At 43.4% G+C, this 21,589-nt stretch overlaps 1 protein-coding gene across 9 annotated transcripts in view; it reads left to right on the top strand.

The window, feature by feature from the left end:
• The window catches only part of LOC147022492 (growth/differentiation factor 8-like), a 79,307-nt gene that overhangs the window by 2,784 nt on the left and 54,934 nt on the right, over positions 1-21,589 (top strand). The window contains exon 1 of one of the 9 annotated variants that reach the window (XM_085893446.1): positions 6,906-7,655. The exons of the other annotated variants lie outside the window; for them this stretch is intronic. Coding sequence (XP_085749572.1) covers positions 7,502-7,655 — 154 coding nt within the window. The 5' untranslated portion in view covers positions 6,906-7,501. Of the gene's footprint in view, positions 1-6,905; positions 7,656-21,589 lie in introns of those variants that run through there. 9 annotated transcript variants of the gene reach the window in all.

Raw genomic sequence — 21,589 nt, 5'->3', positions numbered from 1 at the left:
TGTTGGCGTTGTTGTTGTTGTGAAGCGGCGTTGCGGTTGGTGGTTGTTGTGTGATGGCGGTTGAGATGTGGTTGGTTCAAAATAAAGATAGAACAGAAAAACAGCTATCTTAAAGGGTCGCAGCCCGAATGAATGACAGTTATTCCCTCTAAACAACGGGTTTGGGGCTAACTACACATGTACTTACAGAGATATCTCACCTACGGGATCTGAATGGTGGTTTGTGAATTTCCTCAACCACAACAATATACAGGGTGTCCCAAAAGTCACCTCGGGACTTAGAAATCAAATAACATTTCTGTTTTTCAATAATTTGTTTTTCTTTTCTTTTCAGAATTTAGAATAACATTTGGAAATTACCCATGGAAAAATTCACAACTGAACAAAACGAAAACCGTGGAATTTTATTTTAAATTTCATCAATCAATTATTCTCACCCAAAGAGCATGGACACCGAATAATTTCGCGAAATTCAGAAATTTCTTTGCCATCACGTCCTCCTGATTTGACGCCTCCCGGTTATTTTCTTTGGGGTTACCTAAAGGAGCGTGTATACATCAATAAGCCCTAAACAATTCAGCAACTCAAGGACAACATCTGTGCAGAAATTGGAGGGCTTCAACCAGAGTTATTGTCCGCTGTTATGGAAAATGCTGTCGAAAGAGCCCGTCTCTGCGAAGCAGAAAATGGAGGAGCTGCATCATTTTTCATAAATAAAGCAAATTTATCTCCATTTTGTACATTTTCTTTTGGTATAAAAATAATCATAAATTATTTTAAAAAACAGAAATGTTGTTTAATTTCTAAATCCCTCGGTGACTTTTGGGACACTGTATCATACATTGTGGTTATATAACTCGGATAATTACCGACCTCACCGAAGGTGGATGCAGGTTCTGTTTTCATCTCTGTCTGTTTGTTACTTATGAAAAATCAAAGATATTTTTTCAAGTATATCGATTGGTCATGTGCTTATAAGCCCCCGTTGGAGGGTTGGTCTCGTCCGTCCGTGCGTCCGTCCGCAGCCATATCTCGGACATGTATGGACTGATTTTGTTCAAACTTGGCACAATGACAACGTTTAATGCTATACATCATTTAATGCACATCATTTTGTTTTGTGATTCGATCAAAGATGGCTGACTGGGGGCCATTTAGGTTGTAAAAACCCAATGTTGAACGCACACACGTCCCTGCCCCCACCTCGCCCATCGTCCCCCTGCCCCTTGTCCGTGCCTGCTCTCATTGTCTACCCTCCCTCTCAAAGCTTCCCTCTCAACCCTCCCTCGCAAAGCAACCTTCACACTCTTTCCCCCTCCAAGCTTCCCTCTCACCTTTCACAAAAACTCCCCCCTCGCCCTTCTCCCTCTACTCTCCCTTTTCACCATTCTCCCTCCAAACTTCCCTCTCACCCTTCTCCCTGTACTCTCCCCCTCACCCTCCTCTCTCTACTCTCCCCCTCTCCCTTCTCCCTTTACTCTCCCCTCTCACCATACTCCCTCCTAATAGCCCAGGAGACTGCTTCGGCAGCACCGACGCTCTACACAGAGTATGGTCTCAATGGATGGATGGATGGATGTTTGGTGTGTGTTTAATATGATGGTTCAGTGATTGCTAATTGAATGCCAAGGCAGTCAATCCTTTTCAACAGTTTTTTAATTGTGACTGTTTCATTGTTTGTTTCGGTAAAAGTACCCGCACTTTCAATGTAACATCGATTAGACGTACGTTTGCGCCTTTGTTGGGCCCCGCAGTGCCATGCGGAGGGTGCCTCTGGAGGTGTCTCATTCGCTGAAAATGTGCAATTTCATTTTTTACAGGACATCCTTTTGTTTAACATTTTTGTGCAATTTGCTTTCATAATCCGACTCCTCGTTTTAATATCGATAACATCCATCCAACCTCATGTTCGCCATGTTTGTTCTGGCTGTGAAGGAAAGACCGACATTTTGTGTTCTGTTCCTTGATATATTTTTGAATTGAATTTCTTTAATTTCCCACTTGAATTCCTTCCTCCTCTCCACACCCTCTTTCTACCCCCCCCTACCCCTTAACTTAACTTCCCCACCAGGAAACTGACAGCTTGTATTTGCTCGTACGCAATATAACTACTTGACCCACATCATTATAATACCCACGACCGAATCACCAAATCATACGCAATCTTCCATACATCACATGACCACTCAAGTCAGTTGCGCATGCACAAATCTTGTAAATATGAACTACCACTTTAACTGCATACAGCAAAATTACTAAAACCACAGGGGCTTTGACATTCTATGTCTTTTTCTCCTTGTTGTCTGTTTGTATGTCAATCGCCCTCAGGTCACAATTTTAGGTCGATCTTCACAAAACAGTGGAGTTTGTCATAAGCAAGAAGCCTCTTGATTTTGAGGTCAAAAGGTCAACATCGGCCAAAAGGTCAACAGCTCGTCAAATTTCGAAAATCCTCAATTTTCATCCAATTGACTTGAAATTTGAAGAGGATTTGTACATTTGGTCATTGAATTCAACCACCTATTATATTTATGAGGTCAACATAGGACAAATTTTTATAATCATCAATTTTCATCTGATTTACGTGAAACTTGGAGGGATTTGCATATCAGGTCACTGTATTCAACCACCAATATATTTTTTGGCCAAATTCGTTTTCGAGATTTCACAAGTATTGTGACAAGTCATGCTCTGCATGACGTCTTTCTTATTACTTCCAAAATCGAAGATTCTTTAAGTATTGTTACGGTTCTAGGAACCGTATGCATACAAAACATACAGTTGTCCCGAAGTTAGTTATGCCATTAAGTATATGTGCAGATAGAACCCCTGCTTGTGTGTAGTGGGGGAGCAAAAGGGGGTGCATTGCGATGTTTTTTTAGTTAGATTAATGAATCTTTATATCCCCTCCATTACGATCCACTGTCCACCTGCGTCTCCGGAACCTCGTTTTTCTGAGGCAGAATCTTCACGTCTGCAGTTCCTGTTCGGCTTCCCCAAACGTTCCAATTCAATCATGGTTGTACCACCATCCACCTTCCTCAAACACGCGTGGAGTGTGCGGGCTTTCCTTGCCTGGCCGAAATCGCTCCCAGAAAGGGCGGTCCCCATGAAGGCCCTGTCCAATCAGGGCGGACGGTGACGTCAGCTTCGACAAGGCCCCTCCCCGACTTTGGGGATCTATAAATTACGACACCATCCTCAGGGTAGAGTGAGAGAGTCGGAGAGTTCGTTGTTGGTTGAGTGAGAGAGTTCAGTGGGTTCGTTGGCTGGTTGCAGAGAAAGAAGGAACGTCGTTGGTTGAGTTGGTCCCTTGGTTGTTGGTTGAAGAAGGAAGGTCATGATCACGGAGGGCCTGCCCACATCTCGCCTCGGCGACCCGTCTGTTGTGCTGGTCCGAGTACACCCGACCTTGACTGGGTCTCTCGTTGGGTCCTGTCTGCTACCCCGTTCTACCTTGGACTCTGTGCTCTCCACCCAGGCTCCTTCGCAGACACGGTCTCCACACATGCGGCTGTGGGTCGAACTGCACGACCTTTGTCGGGTGCCACACCACGGAGCGTCCCTTCACTCGGAATGTTCAGGTACCAATAGAACTGCGACCACAGCTCCCTCCCTGGCTGCAAAAGTCTTTTGCCATTCAACTGGGTTTATTTTGTCTGAGTGTGTGTCTGAGTGTGTGGCGCCTGTCCTTTAAGTATTATTGTATAAGTTTTTGATCATTGTAATTCTTGCCTGTATTATTCTCGTGACAAGTCTGCTCTGTGTCCTCTTTTGTAAGTTACTGTAAAATTGTTGCACAACATCTCTCTTCATTCCCCTGCATAACACACCAATAAAGTTGTTCCTGCACCACATGTTTTTCCTCGCCTCATGTAAGTAAATGATTGCAGAAATGTTCCCAGTTCGTTTTTGTCTTTTCCTTCATTGGTCCAGCATGGTTTGGATCTGAGTTTAGCCGGGTCTTTATCCCCGATAATCTGTTCATTCTTGCCGGTATGTCCTTGGTAGTTCCACTCGGCTGCATCCGATCCGGAGTTGGTAGTTCGTAGTTGGTACTCTACCGTAGTTGGTGGAGTGATCCGGTTCGGGCGAGGCGTACCAATGGCGTGGTTCCCCGGTCGTCGAAACCGCCTGGTTAATTAGGTAAATTGATTCTCGACAAAAAGACCCGATGCCACGCGGTTGAGATATTGGTGTCCACATTCAGTTAAGCGACCCGCCGTGTCACGGAATTGTCCGTGACAACTTCCCCCACCCAGTGGTCGTTCTCGCCACCGGACCCTGGCCCGCAATAGTTTGGTGTCAGGAGTGGGACCTCAAACCCCTTTCCCCCCATTGAGAAATTTACGGGATTCGGACTGGGGGTGTGCTTGGCAACACCCCTACCCCTCCTTTTCCCTCTGAAATTAAGAGCAGGATCCAAATTTTAGTCAAATTTCCGTACGGACCATGACGAGCTGGTACAGGTGGGTTCTGAAATAATCTTAGAGGAATCCGTGGCTCAGGACAACACCTGTGAGGAAGACCTTTCCCTGCAACCAAACCCAGAGGTAACATTGGGGGAAACTGTGACAGCGACAATGCTGGGGCACCCCCTGCATCAAATTTCCCCCTCGGAGGACCTGGCAATCCCTGTCGGAGCCGCGCCCGATCATGCCAGATCGGCTCCGCAGAAGCCATTTGACATGGGCCAGATGGTGGAGATGCTAAGGCAAGCAATGAAGGGGGATTTCCAAAACACGAGTACATGCCCGTACATGCGTAGCCGTACGTGCAAAAAAAAAAAAAAAAAAACTTTCAAACGGTGAGCCAGAAACAACAACAACACAGGTCGTTCCTTCGCTCTCGCGTGCCTGTATGTGCAACCCCCCCCAAAAAAAACTTTCAAACCATGAGCAAGAAAGAACAACCACACAAGCAATTCCTTTGCTCTTGCGTTCCCGTACGTGCGTGGCCGTACGTGCATGGCCGTACATGAAAAAAAAACAACAAAAAAACAAACCGCGAGCCAGAAACAACAACCACACAGGCCGTTCCTTCACTCTCGCGTGCCCATACATGCGTGGCCGTCTGTGCAAACCAAAAAAAAAATCTTTCAAACAACCACACAGGCCGTTCTTTCGCCCTCGCGTGCCCGTACGTGCGTGGCCGTCTGTGCAAACCCAAAAAAAATCTTTCAAACAACAACACAAGTCGTTCTTTCGCTCTCGTGAACGACGACTGGATTGGGCCATTGTGTTTATCTATAAATGCGGATAAGAAATCGAGAAATTATTAGAATACAGTAAGTCATCACTATCCAGAAGTAGTGCGTGCCCGTACGGAATGTTCACATCATTCCACGAATCATCGCTTTCATTGAAGTAACAACTGCTGTGATACTTACACACACAGAGTTCATTAAAATCAAAATTAAAATCAAGTTTACCTCCCTGTCTTTGCCAGCCATGACAATCGCTGCCATTGACCATTGCCACTCCTACGCCACGGGAACGAAGGCACCGATCCCCATCGAAACCGGCACGGCACGTGACGTCATCGTCGGCCGGCCTCGCACCACGTGTCTTGTCATTGGTTTGGTAAATAATTGGCCGCAGTAACGTGTCTTGTCATTGGTTGGTAAATAAATGGCCATAACTTGGTAAACCCTTGTCCGATTAATATCAAACCTTGAAAAGGCACATCCTCAGGTCCCGAGCAATATATCTGGCAAGTTTCAATTAGATCGGACCAGTGGTTGTCGAGAAACAGCGGTGACAGACACACAGACACACAGACACACAGACACACAGACACACAGACACAGACACACAGACACACAGACACACAGACACACAGACACAGACACACAGACACAGACACACAGACACACAGACACACAGACACACAGACACACACACACGGAGATTGCTGGAATTATAGAGATGGAAAACCGAATGGATGCGAATAGACAAGCAATGAAGGGCGAAATGTAAAACGTGGTCCGGGATTTTACAAATGGGATCAGGACTACACGTGGGGAAAAGACCGAGTCGAGGGGGAGTGACGGAGTGTGGAGGCTGTTCGGACCCCGCGATGACGACGAGCAAGGTCGGGATGATGAGTGAAACCTGTCAACTCTGACAGGTAGAAACGCAGGAATTAAAAGAAGTGAACGAATTGTACCAATTAAAAGAGGAGCAGACACAAATGGAAATGGTGGGGGATATTGTGCGTGTGGAATGTTTTGAGGCCCAGTGCGAGGGTCAGTTTAACCTCCCGCAAGAACAAGGGGAGACGGTATGCCCCTCGAGGCAGGCCGTGACGAAGTGAGTCCGGTAAGGCCGTGACGAGGTGAGTCCGGTAAGGCCGTGACGAGGTGAGTGAGTCCGGTAAGGCCGTGACGAGGTGAGTGAGTCCGGTAAGGCCGTGACGAGGTGAGTGAGTCCGGTAAGGCCGTGACGAGGTGAGTGAGTCCGGTAAGGCCGTGACGAGGTGAGTGTGTCCGGTAAGGCCGTGACGAGGTGAGTGAGTCCGGTAAGGCCGTGACGAGGTGAGTGAGTCCGGTAAGGCCGTGACGAGGTGAGTGAGTCCGGTAAGGCCGTGACGAGGTGAGTGAGTCCGGTAAGGCCGTGACGAGGTGAGTGAGTCCGGTAAGGCCGTGACGAGGTGAGTGAGTCCGGTAAGGCCGTGACGAGGTGAGTGAGTCCGGTAAGGCCGTGACGAGGTGAGTCCGGTAAGGCCGTGACGAGGTGAGTGAGTCCGGTAAGGCCGTGACGAGGTGAGTGAGTCCGGTAAGGCCGTGACGAGGTGAGTGAGTCCGGTAAGGCCGTGACGAGGTGAGTGAGTCCGGTAAGGCCGTGACGAGGTGAGTGAGTCCGGTAAGGCCGTGACGAGGTGAGTGAGTCCGGTAAGGCCGTGACGAGGTGAGTGAGTCCGGTAAGGCCGTGACGAGGTGAGTGAGTCCGGTAAGGCCGTGACGAGGTGAGTGAGTCCGGTAAGGCCGTGACGAGGTGAGTGAGTCCGGTAAGGCCGTGACGAGGTGAGTGAGTCCGGTAAGGCCGTGACGAGGTGAGTGAGTCCGGTAAGGCCGTACGAGGTAGAGTGGTTGCGTGGTGCGAAAGAGCGCATGCCGAGCTTTGGGGGGATCGAAAGCCCGGGTTCTCGTGGGCTAACACAGGCCCCCAGCGTGATTGTGTCGGAACGTGAGTGGAGTGCAAATGACATGGTATGTGTGAGTGCCCGTGAGGAAATGGGACACGGACCGACTCAGACGGGAGTCGTGTGTCGTGTGTCGTGTAACGGACGGAGGCATTTTGGAAACCGCACCGCCTCCGCGGGACGCTACGTGCGAGATCCGTTCCGTATTTTGTGAACGGCCCAAGCACGTGTGCGTGATCGGGAGCCGGCGTTAAAACGCTCGGCGCCTGGTACGAGACCGGAGCGCGGACGGCTAAAATGGAGGCAAATGTTGAGCGAATTTGGAAAACACGTCCCCATGTGAGCACGTGTACGGGGAATGTGCTGCACGCCGCGAGTGGAATTCGTGGAACGCGCGGAGCTGTACGAGCGAGTCCCGAGTACGACACGGCCGGGCCCGCCTGCGTGGCAAGCCTCGCAGAGCGGTCCGTGTGTGAGTGACGTCATGAGGGATCGCGCAGCACGAAGGCCAGGTGAGTAGCGCACGGTGGATGGTCCGAAAGGCTCACATGGTGGATGGTCCGAAAGCGAGCGTGTGGTGCAATTAACGGGGCGACGTTACGCTCGTATGTATCGGCCAAACGAAGGGGACGAGCGTGCTGTAAACCGCCGCCCTGGCGACGCAAGGTTCGTCGAGCCTTGCCACGAGTACACGTTCCCCAGCCAGGATGGAGCGAACATCCTCGTGGGGGCAAAGGAGCATTAGTTAGGGGGAAGGGTTTAGCGTTAGATAGACCGCTTCATGGGGGCATTATGAGTCGTCCTCCATGGGGCCCGGTAACACAAGTTAGGGGGAATTTAGAATAGAATTTAGCAGTGGATTGGAGATATGGACAGACATGGAACGTGTAGTGAGGACGGAGATTAGCTCCGCGATATAATTAAATGGAATGTGCATTAGAATATGGGGTGATGGGGAGCACGAGCAAGTTAGGGTAATGTAGTTAGCGTCAGTATTGGTGTAAAGAGAGAAAAAAAAGAGAAAGAAATACGGTGAGTGAATGTGGGTCAGCGGGCCCGAGTGAATGTGGAATGCATGGTGTGAATGAATGATTGGGGGAAGGAGTGAGTTCCACCTAAGGGAACCAGAGGTTAGTGTAATGTTAGTTAGTGGGTTCGCTAAATTAACCAAACTGATGTCATTCTGGTTGTTGGTGTTGGACGAAAGCACGAAACCTTTTGTAGGGTACAGGAGACTATTGACCGGCTGGGAGCGTGGCTGGTGAAATATGCGTACTGAGTAGAGGGCACCCCACGCACCGAAGTAGTCGACCAGAGTAGGCCATGGGTCCAAGCGACCGAGTTAGTGTAATGGGCACCGATTAATTCCCCACGGAAACGGAACCCGGAGCACCAAAATGCCACGTGGGCATCGACGGGGAAAATGCCAGGAAGGGCATTCCCTACGTTCATACAGAGTAGGTAGGCTCGTAGACAGCCTCAGTGACCCGGGGGTGCCGAAGATCGAGTTCGGCAGATGGGTTTACCTGCCAGTTGAGCCATGCTGCCCAGCCATGAAATTGTGCAAGAGCACGACAGAAAATTTGCGGGCCAGGCCCAAATTAATAACGAACACCAACACAGGCAATGGGAATCGTGGTTGCGAGAACCGATAGTTTAAAGAAACAGGCGTGTTGAAAAGCCCCGGGGATAGATTAAAGTTTAATAAATGCTCGGATAGATAGGGAACGTGTACCCCTTCGCACCATCCATCCCTTCGCTGTTCGTAGGCCTCTGGACTCGCCTTGGAAATTTCTGAAATCTGTGGGAGTTATTCTGAGGCTACATTGGGCCTCGAGACAGATTCACTTGTCTCTTCCTCAATTCCTTCCAAAGGGATCTTAGGGATTGGGGTGGACAGTCAGGACAGGTTAGCTGAACAAAGACGATAAGGGGGTTTGGGACACACGTAATTATGAAATTATAAATAAATAATAAAATAATAATAAAAATTAAAAAGTCTAAATTTCGTTGTTTTTTCTTGTTGCAAACTAATGGTGGTGGGTATGGACAAGGACAGGCATAGGCGATAGGTTGGGGGGAGACCGTAGGGTAGGTCCGAGCCCGTCTTCGGACCGGCCAACGCCACCACACTCCCTCCACAACCCCACAAGACCACACCGAGGCCGGCCAGCTTCATGTGCCGACCTGTTGCATCGCACCTTACCTGGTCTGCATTTGTCATGCCTTTTGATGCCTTTGCCTTGACTCCATTTGCCATATCTCCCCATGCCTTTATTTGCATTATCATGTCATTCAACCTCACCATGTGCTCCAGGACCATCTCTGAAAGTGCTTGCAAGGACTGCCCTGCAGGCAGCCGCGTTACCGGGGACTACACTGAGCAGCCCGGATATCTCACTTGTTGTGTAAAGGCCAGTTCAAATGGACCGGGGACTGCACTGACAGCCCGGATTACTCCTTGTTACATAAAGGCCAGTTCAAATGGCCTCTGAAACGGCGTATGGCCTGCCGTGTTAGGGTGAGTTGCCTCCAGCAGCCAGGAACGAAATGCAATAAAAAAAATTCAGCGACAAACAAGGAACCATTGAAGGCCCTGAAGACACCCGATCGTCGATTGCCTGCTGTGGCACTCAACCCCGAATGTTGCCTTTATTTTGTTCTCTCCTCACGTCACAGGTCCGAGCCATGGGTAGTGTAAATATTAGAAATATGTATCGTTCTGACCCACCTGTTGTTTGTTTAGCGCTGGCAATGTAGTGAAGTTGTCCGAATAAGTCTGTTAGTTTAGTAACGCAACGCACTAGGTTATTTATTTTTGGGACATGTATTCAAAATGTCACACTCAGGGATCCGTAGATAAAACGTACGAGGGGAAACCTACACCTGCATGCCGCACGAATGTCAAACGACTCGGGTCGAGTCTAGCAAAAGGGAGGGGGGTAGTGTTACGGTTCTAGAAACCGTATGCATACAAGACATATAGTTGTCCCGAAGTTAGTTATGCCATTAAGTATATGTGCAGATAGAACCCCTCCTTGTGTGTAGTGGGAGAGCAAAAGGGGGTACGTTGCAATGTTTTTTTTTTAGTTAGATTAATAAATCTTAATATCCCCTCCATCAGGATCCACTGTCCACCTACGTCTCCGGAGCCTCGTTTTTCCGAGGTAGAATCTTCACGTCCGCAGTTCCTTTTCGGCTTCCCCAAACGTTCCAATTCAATCTTGGTTGTACCACTGTCCACCTTCCTCAAACACGCGTGGAGTGGGCGGGCTTTCCCGGCCTGGCTGAAATCCCGCCCAGAAAGGGCGGACCCCATGAAGGCCCTGTCCAATCAGGGGGGACGGTGACGTCAGCTTCGCCAAGGCCTCTCCCCGACCTTGGGGATCTATAAATTATGACACCATCCTCAGAGTAGAGTGAGAGTGTCAGAGAGTTCGTTGTTGGTTGAGTGAGAGAGTTCGGTGGGTTCGTTCGCTGGTTGTAAAGAAAGAAGGAAGGTCGTTGGTTGAGTTGGTTCCTTGGTTGTTGGTTGCAGAAGGAAGGTTGTGATCACGGAGGGCCTGCCCACGTTGATGAAAATTTTCTTGATGAAAATTTTGTTTAATTTATAGGTGGAGCTGTACTTAAAACCATTTTATCCTCCAACTTTTTTCACTTAATAAATACAATGTATCAAGACAAAAAAAAAACAAGTTTCAATCAAACTCTTCATTTGTAAAAGATACTGAGAAATATGTTGAGGATGTAAAATTTAATAAAGATAAATAGAACAACTATTGGATAAAAACAATTATGGTAAATAATATCAGTTCTTCAATTTCCTTCAGTGGAAGGGCTTTTAATATACCTGGTAGAACATCAATTAAAGTAGCTCTAACAAAAGTTTCTCCTCTCCTTCTGGCAATATATTCAAAACTAGAAAAAGCAATGAAACAAGAAAAAGTATCAAAGAAGAAAAACCATATGGATGAAGCTTTCGAAAGAAAAGATAAGACCATCTGTAATATGCAAGGAGAAATTTGTATTTTTTTCAACAACCCAAAAGATGTAAATCCTGATGAAATAAAGGATGTTAATATATCAGGTGAAATGACATTTCGTTCAATCGTAGTGAAGGATTATTTAAAAATTACCTTTAATATAAAAAAATGTAGTAGTTGAATCTGTTAATGAAAAAAAAGTATATAGATATAGATGGTAATGTTTTTTTTCTACTAATTAAATACGAGTCATTATTCAACTGAAGATTTTGAAGATTATGAGAGTGATGATAGTATCACTTTTCGAACAGAAGACAGTTATGATACCGAGAGTTTGTGTTCAAACGATAGTTATGAAAGTAGTTTTATAGATGATTGTGAAAACACCAATGAAAGTCCCAAAGATGATACCGAAGATTAATTTTAGTTGAAGCAAAGTTTTACTTGACTAGTACGTGCCCGTACTTGCGTGGCCGTACGTGGAAAGAAAAAAAAAGAAAAAATTAAATAAACTTTCAAACCGCTTGCCAGAAACAACCACACAGGCCGTTCCTTCGCTCTTGCATGTGCCAATGTATTTTGCCTTTTCACAATGTCATCGCAAGGAAAACCACAAAGAGAAGAGAAGAGAGAAAAAAAAAACCTACGTGCATGGCCGTACGTGCAAAAAACAAACAAGCAAACAAAAAAAACTTTCAAACAACCACACTGGTCGTTCATTCGCTCTCATAAACGACGACTGGATTGGGGCATTGTGTTTGTCTCGAAATACGCCTAAGAAATCAAGAAATTATTAGAATACAGTAAGTCATCACTATCCGGAAGTCCATACTTTGTAACCCGTAATGGGGAACGTGGCTGAGAATCTCTACCCCATCGTCCACGCATACGCAGCAACGTGTCTTGTCATTGGTTGTTAAATAAATGGCCATAACTTGGGAACCACTTGTCCGATTAATATCAAACCTTGAAAAGGCACGTACTCAGGTCCCCAGCAATATACCTGGCAAGTTTCAATTAGATCGGACCAGTGGTTGATGAGAAACAGCGGTCACAGACACACACACACACACACACACACACACACACACACACACACACACACACACGAGCGCGCACACATTGCTGGAATTAGAGATAGATAAATATGAATATTGTACCTGATTTTGAGCCCCTTGGTTTCCCTGATTCTCCAGATGACAAATTTGAGAATTGTCCTGCATGTGATAGAGTGGGATTAAACAGTGTCAAAAGCCGATAAACAATGTATATTCTGTGATTATCTTCTAATTAATGATAATAAAAAATATAAAAAGGAATATAATTCCTTTAGATTTACACCAAAAATGAATTACTTTACAAGATTGATGAGAGAAATGAATGTAAATTATGAGGGTGATAACACACCTTTCCTTACAATGGAAGAAACTGAACGTATTAGAGAAATGTTCAAATGATTGTTGTTATATATTGTTCACGATTGCCATTTTCAGGGAAATATCAACACAAGATATTGTATAAATAAAATAATGGATTATCTTGAAATTAAACCCGAACTTAGGATAAAATATGATTTCTAAAAAAGCCAATAATAAATTAAATAACCTGTTTTCCAAATATATAAATGAATGATTTTTACCCATTTGGGAAAATAAGATAAAATTTAACAACCATAAAAATCTTCCAAATTCATTAAGATCTCATCGTTGGTTCAAGCGGATGTGGAAAAATCTGCTTACTTTTAAAGATGCTCCTTACTCCAAACTTTTTAGATCATGATAATTTAATAATTTTTACAAAGTCAAGTTTCCAACCTGAGTATCAACGACTCTCACAAGGTTTTAATGCTGGTCTTCAAAAAGAAGATATAATCGGTTTATCTGAACTTCAAAACAAAACAAATGATTCCAACATTGAAGATATAATACAACTATTTTGTGATACACAGAGATATAAAAAGACATCAAAGCCGATAACTTGTATTTTTAGTGATAATACGGATGATATACCTTCTCCCCAAGATTTCGATAAATTGAAAAAGAACCTCGTTATCTTTGATTGTGTAAATGAGAGAAACCAAATGGTAATGGATAGCTACAACACAAGAGGGAGACATTCTTCTTGTAATTGTATTTATCTTCGTCAATCATACTTTCAACTTCCTCGTTACTTAATAAGAAACAATGCCAATACTTTTATTTTATTCAAGTTAAATTCAATAGATATAAGCAATTTTTGGAGAGACAATTGTTCTACATTATGTAGTAAAAAGGAATTTGGGGATTATATGAAGCACATGACTGAAAAATATAAATATATTGTTGTGAAACAAGATGAGATATTGAGGGATATATTTTTTATTTTATAAACAATTACATATATAAATGACAGCTATTATTATAAATCTTGTGGGTAAATCTGCTTCTGGAAAAAACTTTCATAAATCAAGGTTATTGTATAGTACAAATGAGAATATTTTAAATTTGCTTAAAAAAAAACCATGTAGTTCGTATTGTATCAACAACAACTTGAGCAATAAGACCTGGAGAAGTAGAAGGTGAAGATTATTACTGTATTTCAGTGGAGGAACATATGCGATTGAGGAATGAAGGCCAAATATTTGAGGAGGTTTCTCTTGGTACAACAAAATATTCACATTGTAAGAGTGAGTTAAAGAAACTAAAATCTGGTGGTCTTGGGATATTAGAAACTAATTCAGAAGGAATGTGACAAATTATTTAACATCTGAGTGGTAATGGGGTTAAGATTTTATCATTCGGTTTTAATGTTGGTGAAGAAACTCAACCCACATGTATGAAAAGCAGAGATACGAGTATCAGTGAAGAAGAAATTACAACTCGTATTAATGTTAATAAAAAAATTGATGAAATATTCAAAGAAAAGGATTTATTTGAACACATCTACTTTAATGATGAAGAAAAGGAAAATTTCCCTATTGATCTTTGCAGTTCATTAAATGATATTTTCCAAGAAATAAATGGATGCGAAAGAAGGAGCAAGAAGATTTAAGGAACATCAAGAGTTGGTTTCAAAAGTTGTAAAACAACAGGAAGACATAAAGAAGAAATGCAGACAGAAACTAACGGGTGAAGAAGCATTTGAAAGAAAACAAGAGAAAATTTTTAAACCACTTTTAAAAACTTCCCAAGAAGAAATTATTGATGCTTCCACAGTTCCCACAATAGAATACACTCCTAAAATACTTCAAATGTTAAAAGATTTCAGTCAAATGACGGAGGAAGGATTAGGACATAAAGGAGAATTAGAATATGATGATAAAGGATTATTTCAGCAACTGGAAGAGATTAATCAACCCCCTGATTATATTGTGAAGGCTCTTCAAAACAATGAATATTCAGCGGATTCAAAAACCATAGCAGGTCTCATTCCAACAGAACAACCAGCAATATTTCATCTTGCTAAAGAAAAGGTATTGATATTTAATGATGAATTCTTCTTCTTCTTCTTTCAGCTGCTCCCGTTCGGGGTCGCCACAGCGGATCATCCGTATGATCCGCATAGTGATTTGGCACATGTTTTACGCCGGATGCCCTTCCTGACGCAACCCTGGTCGCCTCTTACGACACAGGGATATGGTACACCTATTTTAACCGGGGTATACACCAGCCCAGTATACTGGTACTCATTTCCGCCGACCTCGGAAGGTTGACAGGCTGAGTCAACCCCCTGGTGTATTAATTCAGTGGCCCAACGGGGCTTGAACTCAGGACCTTTTGGATCCCAAGCCGCTGCCCTTAGCACTGTGCCAACACCAGGCTCATATTTAATGATGAATTAAGGTTCTTGAATTCTGCTCAACCCACTGTTAGATTAACCCCCAGATTAATGTTTCTTCTCACAAAAGATGGAAGACAAGGTTCAACTGTGAGGGATGAATCAAAGTATTTTGATAAACCATTGGATATGAAAAATAATGATGATAGAGTATATATTGTTACGTCTGAGGGGGGGTATGCATTCAAAGGGTAATTAGGATGTTTAATTAGGTATGCCATGCTGTTCGAGTTGTACCAGGATCTCGATGTAATAAGTAGCAATTCAGTGGTGATAAGTTGTCTAGTAAATGTCCATTTCTTCAAGTGGGAAATGATAATTGTCACGTAATTAGATAGGGAGACGGGTTAGGGTAAGTGTGTCTGCGTAAACCCTTTTAGTATTCCCTGGAGGCTTGCCGTGACGTAACAGGACAGTGCTGCGGATGGCTCTGCCCCGTGATCACGATTGGCGGAAGGCGACGGCGGAGGGCCAATAAAATGGCTCGATTGGAAGTGACGAGGACTCGAGGATAAAAAGGTTCTGTTCGGGGAAAAGAAGAGAAAGAGGAGTCATAAAAATAAACCGTCTTGTCGAGGCTATGGGTCTCGGAGCGTGCTCTCTTATTGCGCTGGTTCGTTCCTCGATTCGTCGTGTCTCGTGGCCTTGCTGTGCCTCGTGCCTCACCTCGCTTGGCTCTGGGGTTCTGCCTCGGAGTACGGGGCCGAACGGCGGGCGGACCTGCCTCCCTCTCCTGCTTGTATATTGGTGCCAGAACTGGTTCCCTGGCGACTGTGAGCGGACTTGGGCCGACACCAGGAGGTCGACAGCACCACGGTGTCTCCTGCCACTGATGAGCGCAACGCCAGCTCGTCCGGCGCCAATCCAGGGACTGTTGCGTCTACACCATGGGCCAGCCTGACCACCAGGACCAGCTACTGTGTGTGTGTGTGTGTGTGTGTGTGTGTGTGTGTGTGTGTGTGTGTGTGTGTGTGTGTGTGTGTGTGTGTGTGTGTGTGTGTGTGTGTGTGTGTGTGTGTGTACCTGGCGCCTTAGAGGGTTTGAGATTTGTATATCCATTGGAATTGTTTGTGTTTCCCCCACGCCCGAACCCACACCACCATCCCGTCGAATCGCCCCGGATCCCTCCTCTTGCCGAGTCTTATTATTATTTCTGGTTAGAGAAATAAACATTATTAACTCAGTGAAAAGCGACTCGTGCCACCTTCCTCATCCCGTTTGCTGTGGAGCGATTAAAACCGCCATCTTTGGGTTATAAAAAATAAACCCCCTCCATCGTTTCGGCTCATTCTACGTTGGTGGGACTGTTAAAGTCCCGTGGACGTCACAATATTGATCTGTTGGACTCTCTTAATTATAGGGTTAGTCTTTCTGGTAAAAGTAGGAAGAATGAGAAGGAGAAACACATTATTCAGGCTTTAAGTATCCTTGGTTCAGGTGTTAATTTTCTTCCAAATGACCCATCACAATTAGTTAATGTAGTGTTATTGCTGTTCAGTGGTAAGAAGGCTGGAAATAACAATTGTTTTAATGATGCATCAGCCATTTTAGACCAGTTGATGAACATGAAAAGAATAAATAAATGTCAATACAAAGACATTTTATCTCATATTAAATAGGATGAGAAGCAGAATCCTTCGTTTTAATTTCACAACTAAGCGACCACACATCTTCATCCCCATACGCACTACAACTTGACGCAACAAAAGAAGATGAGGCGTCTTTATTGTCCCTGGAAACTTATAATACCTTATTTTACATCACCGAGAAAAATGACAAGTTTAGTTATAATCCGGGAAGTGGATACAAAACGATAACAGTTTCACCCGGAGCATATGAGATTTCTCAAATATATTCCGAAATTGCTCGTCTTATGAAATAACAGGGTGATGAACCAAAAAATATTGTTATAGATATTCAAAAACATACTTCAAAATCAACGATTAAACTTAAAAATAATGTTACGTCTGAGGGGGGAGGGGGGGTATGCATTCAAAGGGTAATTAGGATGTTTAATTAGGTATGCCATGCTGCTCGAGTTATACCAGGATCTCGATGTAATGAAGTAGGGATTTAATGGTGATAGATTGCCCAGTAAATGTCCATTTCTTTAAGGGGGAAATGATAATTGTCACGTAATTAGATAGGGAGACGGGTTAGGGTCAGTGTTGATGCGTATTCCCTTTTAGTATTCCCTGTAGGCTTGCCGTGACGTGACAGAACGGTGCTGCAGATGGCTCCGCCCCCTTGATGACCATTGACGGAGGACTGCAGACGGAGGACCAATGAGGCGCTCCGTTGGAAGTTACAAAGACCCTGGAGCATGGAGCGGCCTGATTGGAGGATTGAGAGAAAGGGAGGAGATATATCTGCGGATGACTCCGCCCCTTGATGAGCATTGTTGGAGGGCCGAAGACGGAGGACCAATGAGGCACTCCGTTGGAAGTTACAAAGACCCTGGAGCATGGGGCGGCCTGATTGGAGGATTGAGAGAAAGGGAGGAGATATATCTGTGGATGGCTCCACCCTTTGATGACCATTGGCGGAGGGCCGCAGACGGAGGACCGATGAGGCGCTCCGTTGGGAGGACCAGACACTCGTGAGCATGAAACGATCTGATTGGGAGAGAAAAAGATATAAAAAATAGCTGGCGGGGTTTGTTCAGCCTCTCTCCTGCCCTTGCTCATGCCTCGTGCCTCTTGCCCTTGCTCGTGCCTCGTGCTTCACCTAGTTTGGCTCTCGTGTTCCGCTGGCTCTGGATATGGGACTGGACGGTGGGCAGACCTGCCTCCCTCTCCTGCTCGTTCTTGGAGCTCACAGGCCAAGAACTACATTTCTGCGCGGAAGGTTTCACGGAACATCTGTACGACCGTGTCTCCTGCCCCTGACAGGCGCAACGCCAGCTCGTCCGGCACCCACATCCAATGACTTTTGCATCGACACCACGGGCAAACCTGACGAACTAGCTACGTTTTGTGTGTGTGTGTGTGTGTCTGTGTGTGTGTGTGTGTGTGTGTGTGTGTGTGTGTGTGTGTGTGTGTGTGTGTGTGTGTGTGTGTGTGTGTGTGTGTGTGTACGTGTACCTGGCGCCTTAGAGTATACTCTATCTTAAAACAGAAGAGATGTTGAATAGAAGACTTAACTCAAAGAAGCCACTCAATTTATCATACCTTAAAAGAAGATGCCAACACGTTAAACTGAACTAAACCACTTACACGTGGAATTTGGGTGTTCTGGAAGGAAAGCCACATATCTGTGGCTCATTTTTTAAAAACCAGATGGTGATACTGCTACTGATAAGAATAATGCATTGAGTGATAATGCTAAGGTGAAACAACTTCGTGTTTCTCAAGATGGAACATTTTATCCACGAGATAGATTGGAAATTAATTGGGAAAAAATGATTATGCTGAAGCATACAAGTCTTACCAAAAGGTGTGTGAAAGGAATGGAAATAAAGAACCTATTTTGGATATGACAGCATTTAAAAGTCTGTATACAATCTATGCGATTGACCTGAGTGCTCAAAAGGAAACTATAAAGTCGAATTGAGTGGATACTTCCCTATACATTGAAAGAGGAGAGAGTGAAGAAGTTGATACATATTGTTTGCTTTTGGAAGAAACAGAATTTCAGATTAATACAGATAATGGTGTTATGAATAGTCTCACCTAATTTTTTTGATAAATAAATGAGTAGTAAAGTGCCAACTGGGTATATGTTAATCAAATCAATCTTCATAAACTATCTTCTTGTATTCAAAATCAAAAGCCTTGTATGATTAACGTTAATAGAATTCAGAGAAAAGGAGCAGTAATAATTGATGTTTTGCTCACAAGAGAACAGGTAAAAATCTTGAACGATACTGGCTCACTTAAAATTAAAACGTCAAAACCAATGTTTTAAGAAATATTCAATAAGAGAGACGAGTGGAGAATTTCTCCCATTTCTAATTCCTTTATTTTCTGGTTTAAGTGCGGCTGGAGCATTGACGGGTGGTATTTCAGCAGCGGTGAAAACTGCCAACGAAAGGAAGGCTCAACTCCGGGCTCAAAAAGAATTGGAAAGACAAAACAAAGAGTTGGAGAAACAAATTAGTGGAAGTGGTGCAATTGTAGATTTTGCTGAAAAACTTGAAAGTCTGCCTGATAAAGTGAGATTGTTTGTTGGAGATATGCTTTTTTATATTGCACAAGCAGGTGTAAAATTAACTAAAAGGGGTAATGGATTATATCTTTCTAATAAATTAATGAGCATTGATGAGTAGTTTAAAGAATTTGGAAAGAATACAACATCAAATTTAGAACTTATCAAATATTGTAAGAAATTAAAAATTCATAATGTGGTATGAGAGATCTGAACATACAAAGAATATTATTATGAACTTAGAAGATAATAATGGGAATGGTTCTCATTGGATTTGTATTTTCAATAGTCAAGACAAATATTATTTTGATAGTTATGGTCTTCCACCACCTGTTGAAGGAATGAAATTCTTACACATTGGTGTTTTTCAAACATTTCAAGTTCAAGAATTAAATTCCAAGTGTTGTGGTCAATTACTGTATGTCTATATGTGTTATTTCAACTCAACAAAAATAAATTTTTAATGACATTACTTTTAATCTTATACACGTCTGAAGACGACGGTTCACGAGCAGTATTTGATGATGTAGATTGTTTCAGAAATCAAGGATGAGACAATGTGATAATGTTTGACCAAGTTATAAAAATGATCAACATGATGTGGTACGAGTGACAGGTTATTAGCTGCAAAATGTCGAAAACCCGGTTTCATTCAACAACTTTAAACCCATTTTAAACCCAACAACCCATTTTCAGGAAAACACAACTAGATCATGATATAAACCTCCCACCAACATTTCATCAGGATCGCATCAAAACCCACGGACCTATGCTCGGGACAGACAGACAGACAGACACACAACAATAACGAACATAGTGATCACATATTTTTCGTGAAAATATTTTTTCGTGAACCAATAAATGACATGTTGGTAAAGATGGTTCTATCTTTGTGGTATCCCAAGAACTGGCTATTGATTTATCAAATTATTACACAAAGGCACAGGCTGAAGGACAGAAATATAATATAACCAAAAATATTTATAGTATAGCAAATTTATAGTATAACCAAAAAAATATAGTATAGCAAAAAATATTAATATGAAAAATGCTTATAAATTATCCAAGCCCGACTGACGCGAATGACTTGGTGAGATTAAATGATTTATCACAATATATATCCTTAAATAAAATGGCTGTGTTTTCCAAAGATACAGAAGTGTTGATTTTATCTCCAGGTCATACAGAATTCACAGTTCCAATTAAAATAAAATTTTATAAAGAAGGGCGTACCGTTTGTATGAGAATGGAACAATGGGGGTATGATATGAATGAATTAGAGTGTAATTGGACACTTAAAATTAACCTAGAAAACCTGGAACAATTAAATCAGTCTCGTAAGGAAGAATATTATCCAATTGGTGCCGAGAATGAGTTTTGTGGAAGCACGATTTTGCCATAGTTTATATCATGAAAACACAAAGAACAGGATTATATATAATAAGTAAGGAAATACAAAATGATTTAACTATGGGAAGATGGGGAGGTATTTCCTGTCATTATATTAATCTGTCATATATTTCTGATACATAAATGACAGCAAGAAGGCTTCAAGAAAATTATCATTTCTGTGTCCAAGCATACCTTCAAGAAAAGGGCATTCGGTATTTTAATAAATATGTTCTACAACATCAGAATGGGGTATTTTCAATAAAAGATTGGTTTTATACTGATGTTAATAAACCAACAACTTTGGATTTAATTAAAATGTTAAATAATGAAAAAAATTTAAAGTTAACAAAAGCAATGCAATTTTAGAAATTCAGAAGAAATTTTATTGGTTTCCTGTTGTGAAAAAAATTATTTTGGATACAGGAATAACAAAAATCCTGATGAATATATGTATGATATTCTATGGGGTGAAAGTGATTCAACGATAGTAAGGGACGAGGAAGGAGTTGAAGAAACTGAGACAAAGGAGGAGAAGGAGAAGAGAGAGAAGGAGGCAAGGGAGAAGAGAGAGAAGGAGGCAAGGGAGAAGAGAGAGAAGGAGGCAAGGGAGAAGAGAGAGAAGGAGGCAAGGGAGAAGAGAGAGAAGGAGGCAAGGGAGAAGAGAGAGAGGAGGCAAGGGAGAAGAGAGAGAAGGAGGCAAGGGAGGAGAGAGAGAGAGAGAGAGAGAGAGAGAGAGAGAGAGAGAGAGAGAGAGAGAGAGAGAGAGAGAGAGAAGGAGGCAAGGGAGAAGAGAGAGAAGGAGGCAAGGGAGAAGAGAGAGAAGGAGGCAAGGGATAAGAGAGAGAAGGAGGCAAGGGAGAAGAAAGAGAAGGAGGAGAGAGAGAGGGAGGAAAGAGAGAGAATAAATAAATATAAAAATATGGAAACCAGTGAGATTAGAAAACGATTGGGGGTATTACAAAAAATAAATAAATCTCAACGCACCGAGGAGGAAAACAAATAATTGACAAGTCCATTAGAAATATTTGCGTCAAGACTATTAACATCATTTTCCTTGGTGTGATTGAGATTTTTGTTTTTTCTTAAATAAATGGAGGAGAGAGTGAAGG

The sequence above is a fragment of the Eptatretus burgeri genome, chromosome 8 (assembly GCF_056783735.1).
Source record: "Eptatretus burgeri isolate ZD-2024b chromosome 8, Ebu_testis_v1, whole genome shotgun sequence".
In the NCBI taxonomy this organism is placed as follows: domain Eukaryota; kingdom Metazoa; phylum Chordata; class Myxini; order Myxiniformes; family Myxinidae; genus Eptatretus; species Eptatretus burgeri.
The sequence above is the reverse complement of the archived record's forward strand: the minus strand, read 5'-3'. Positions and strand labels throughout refer to the sequence as shown.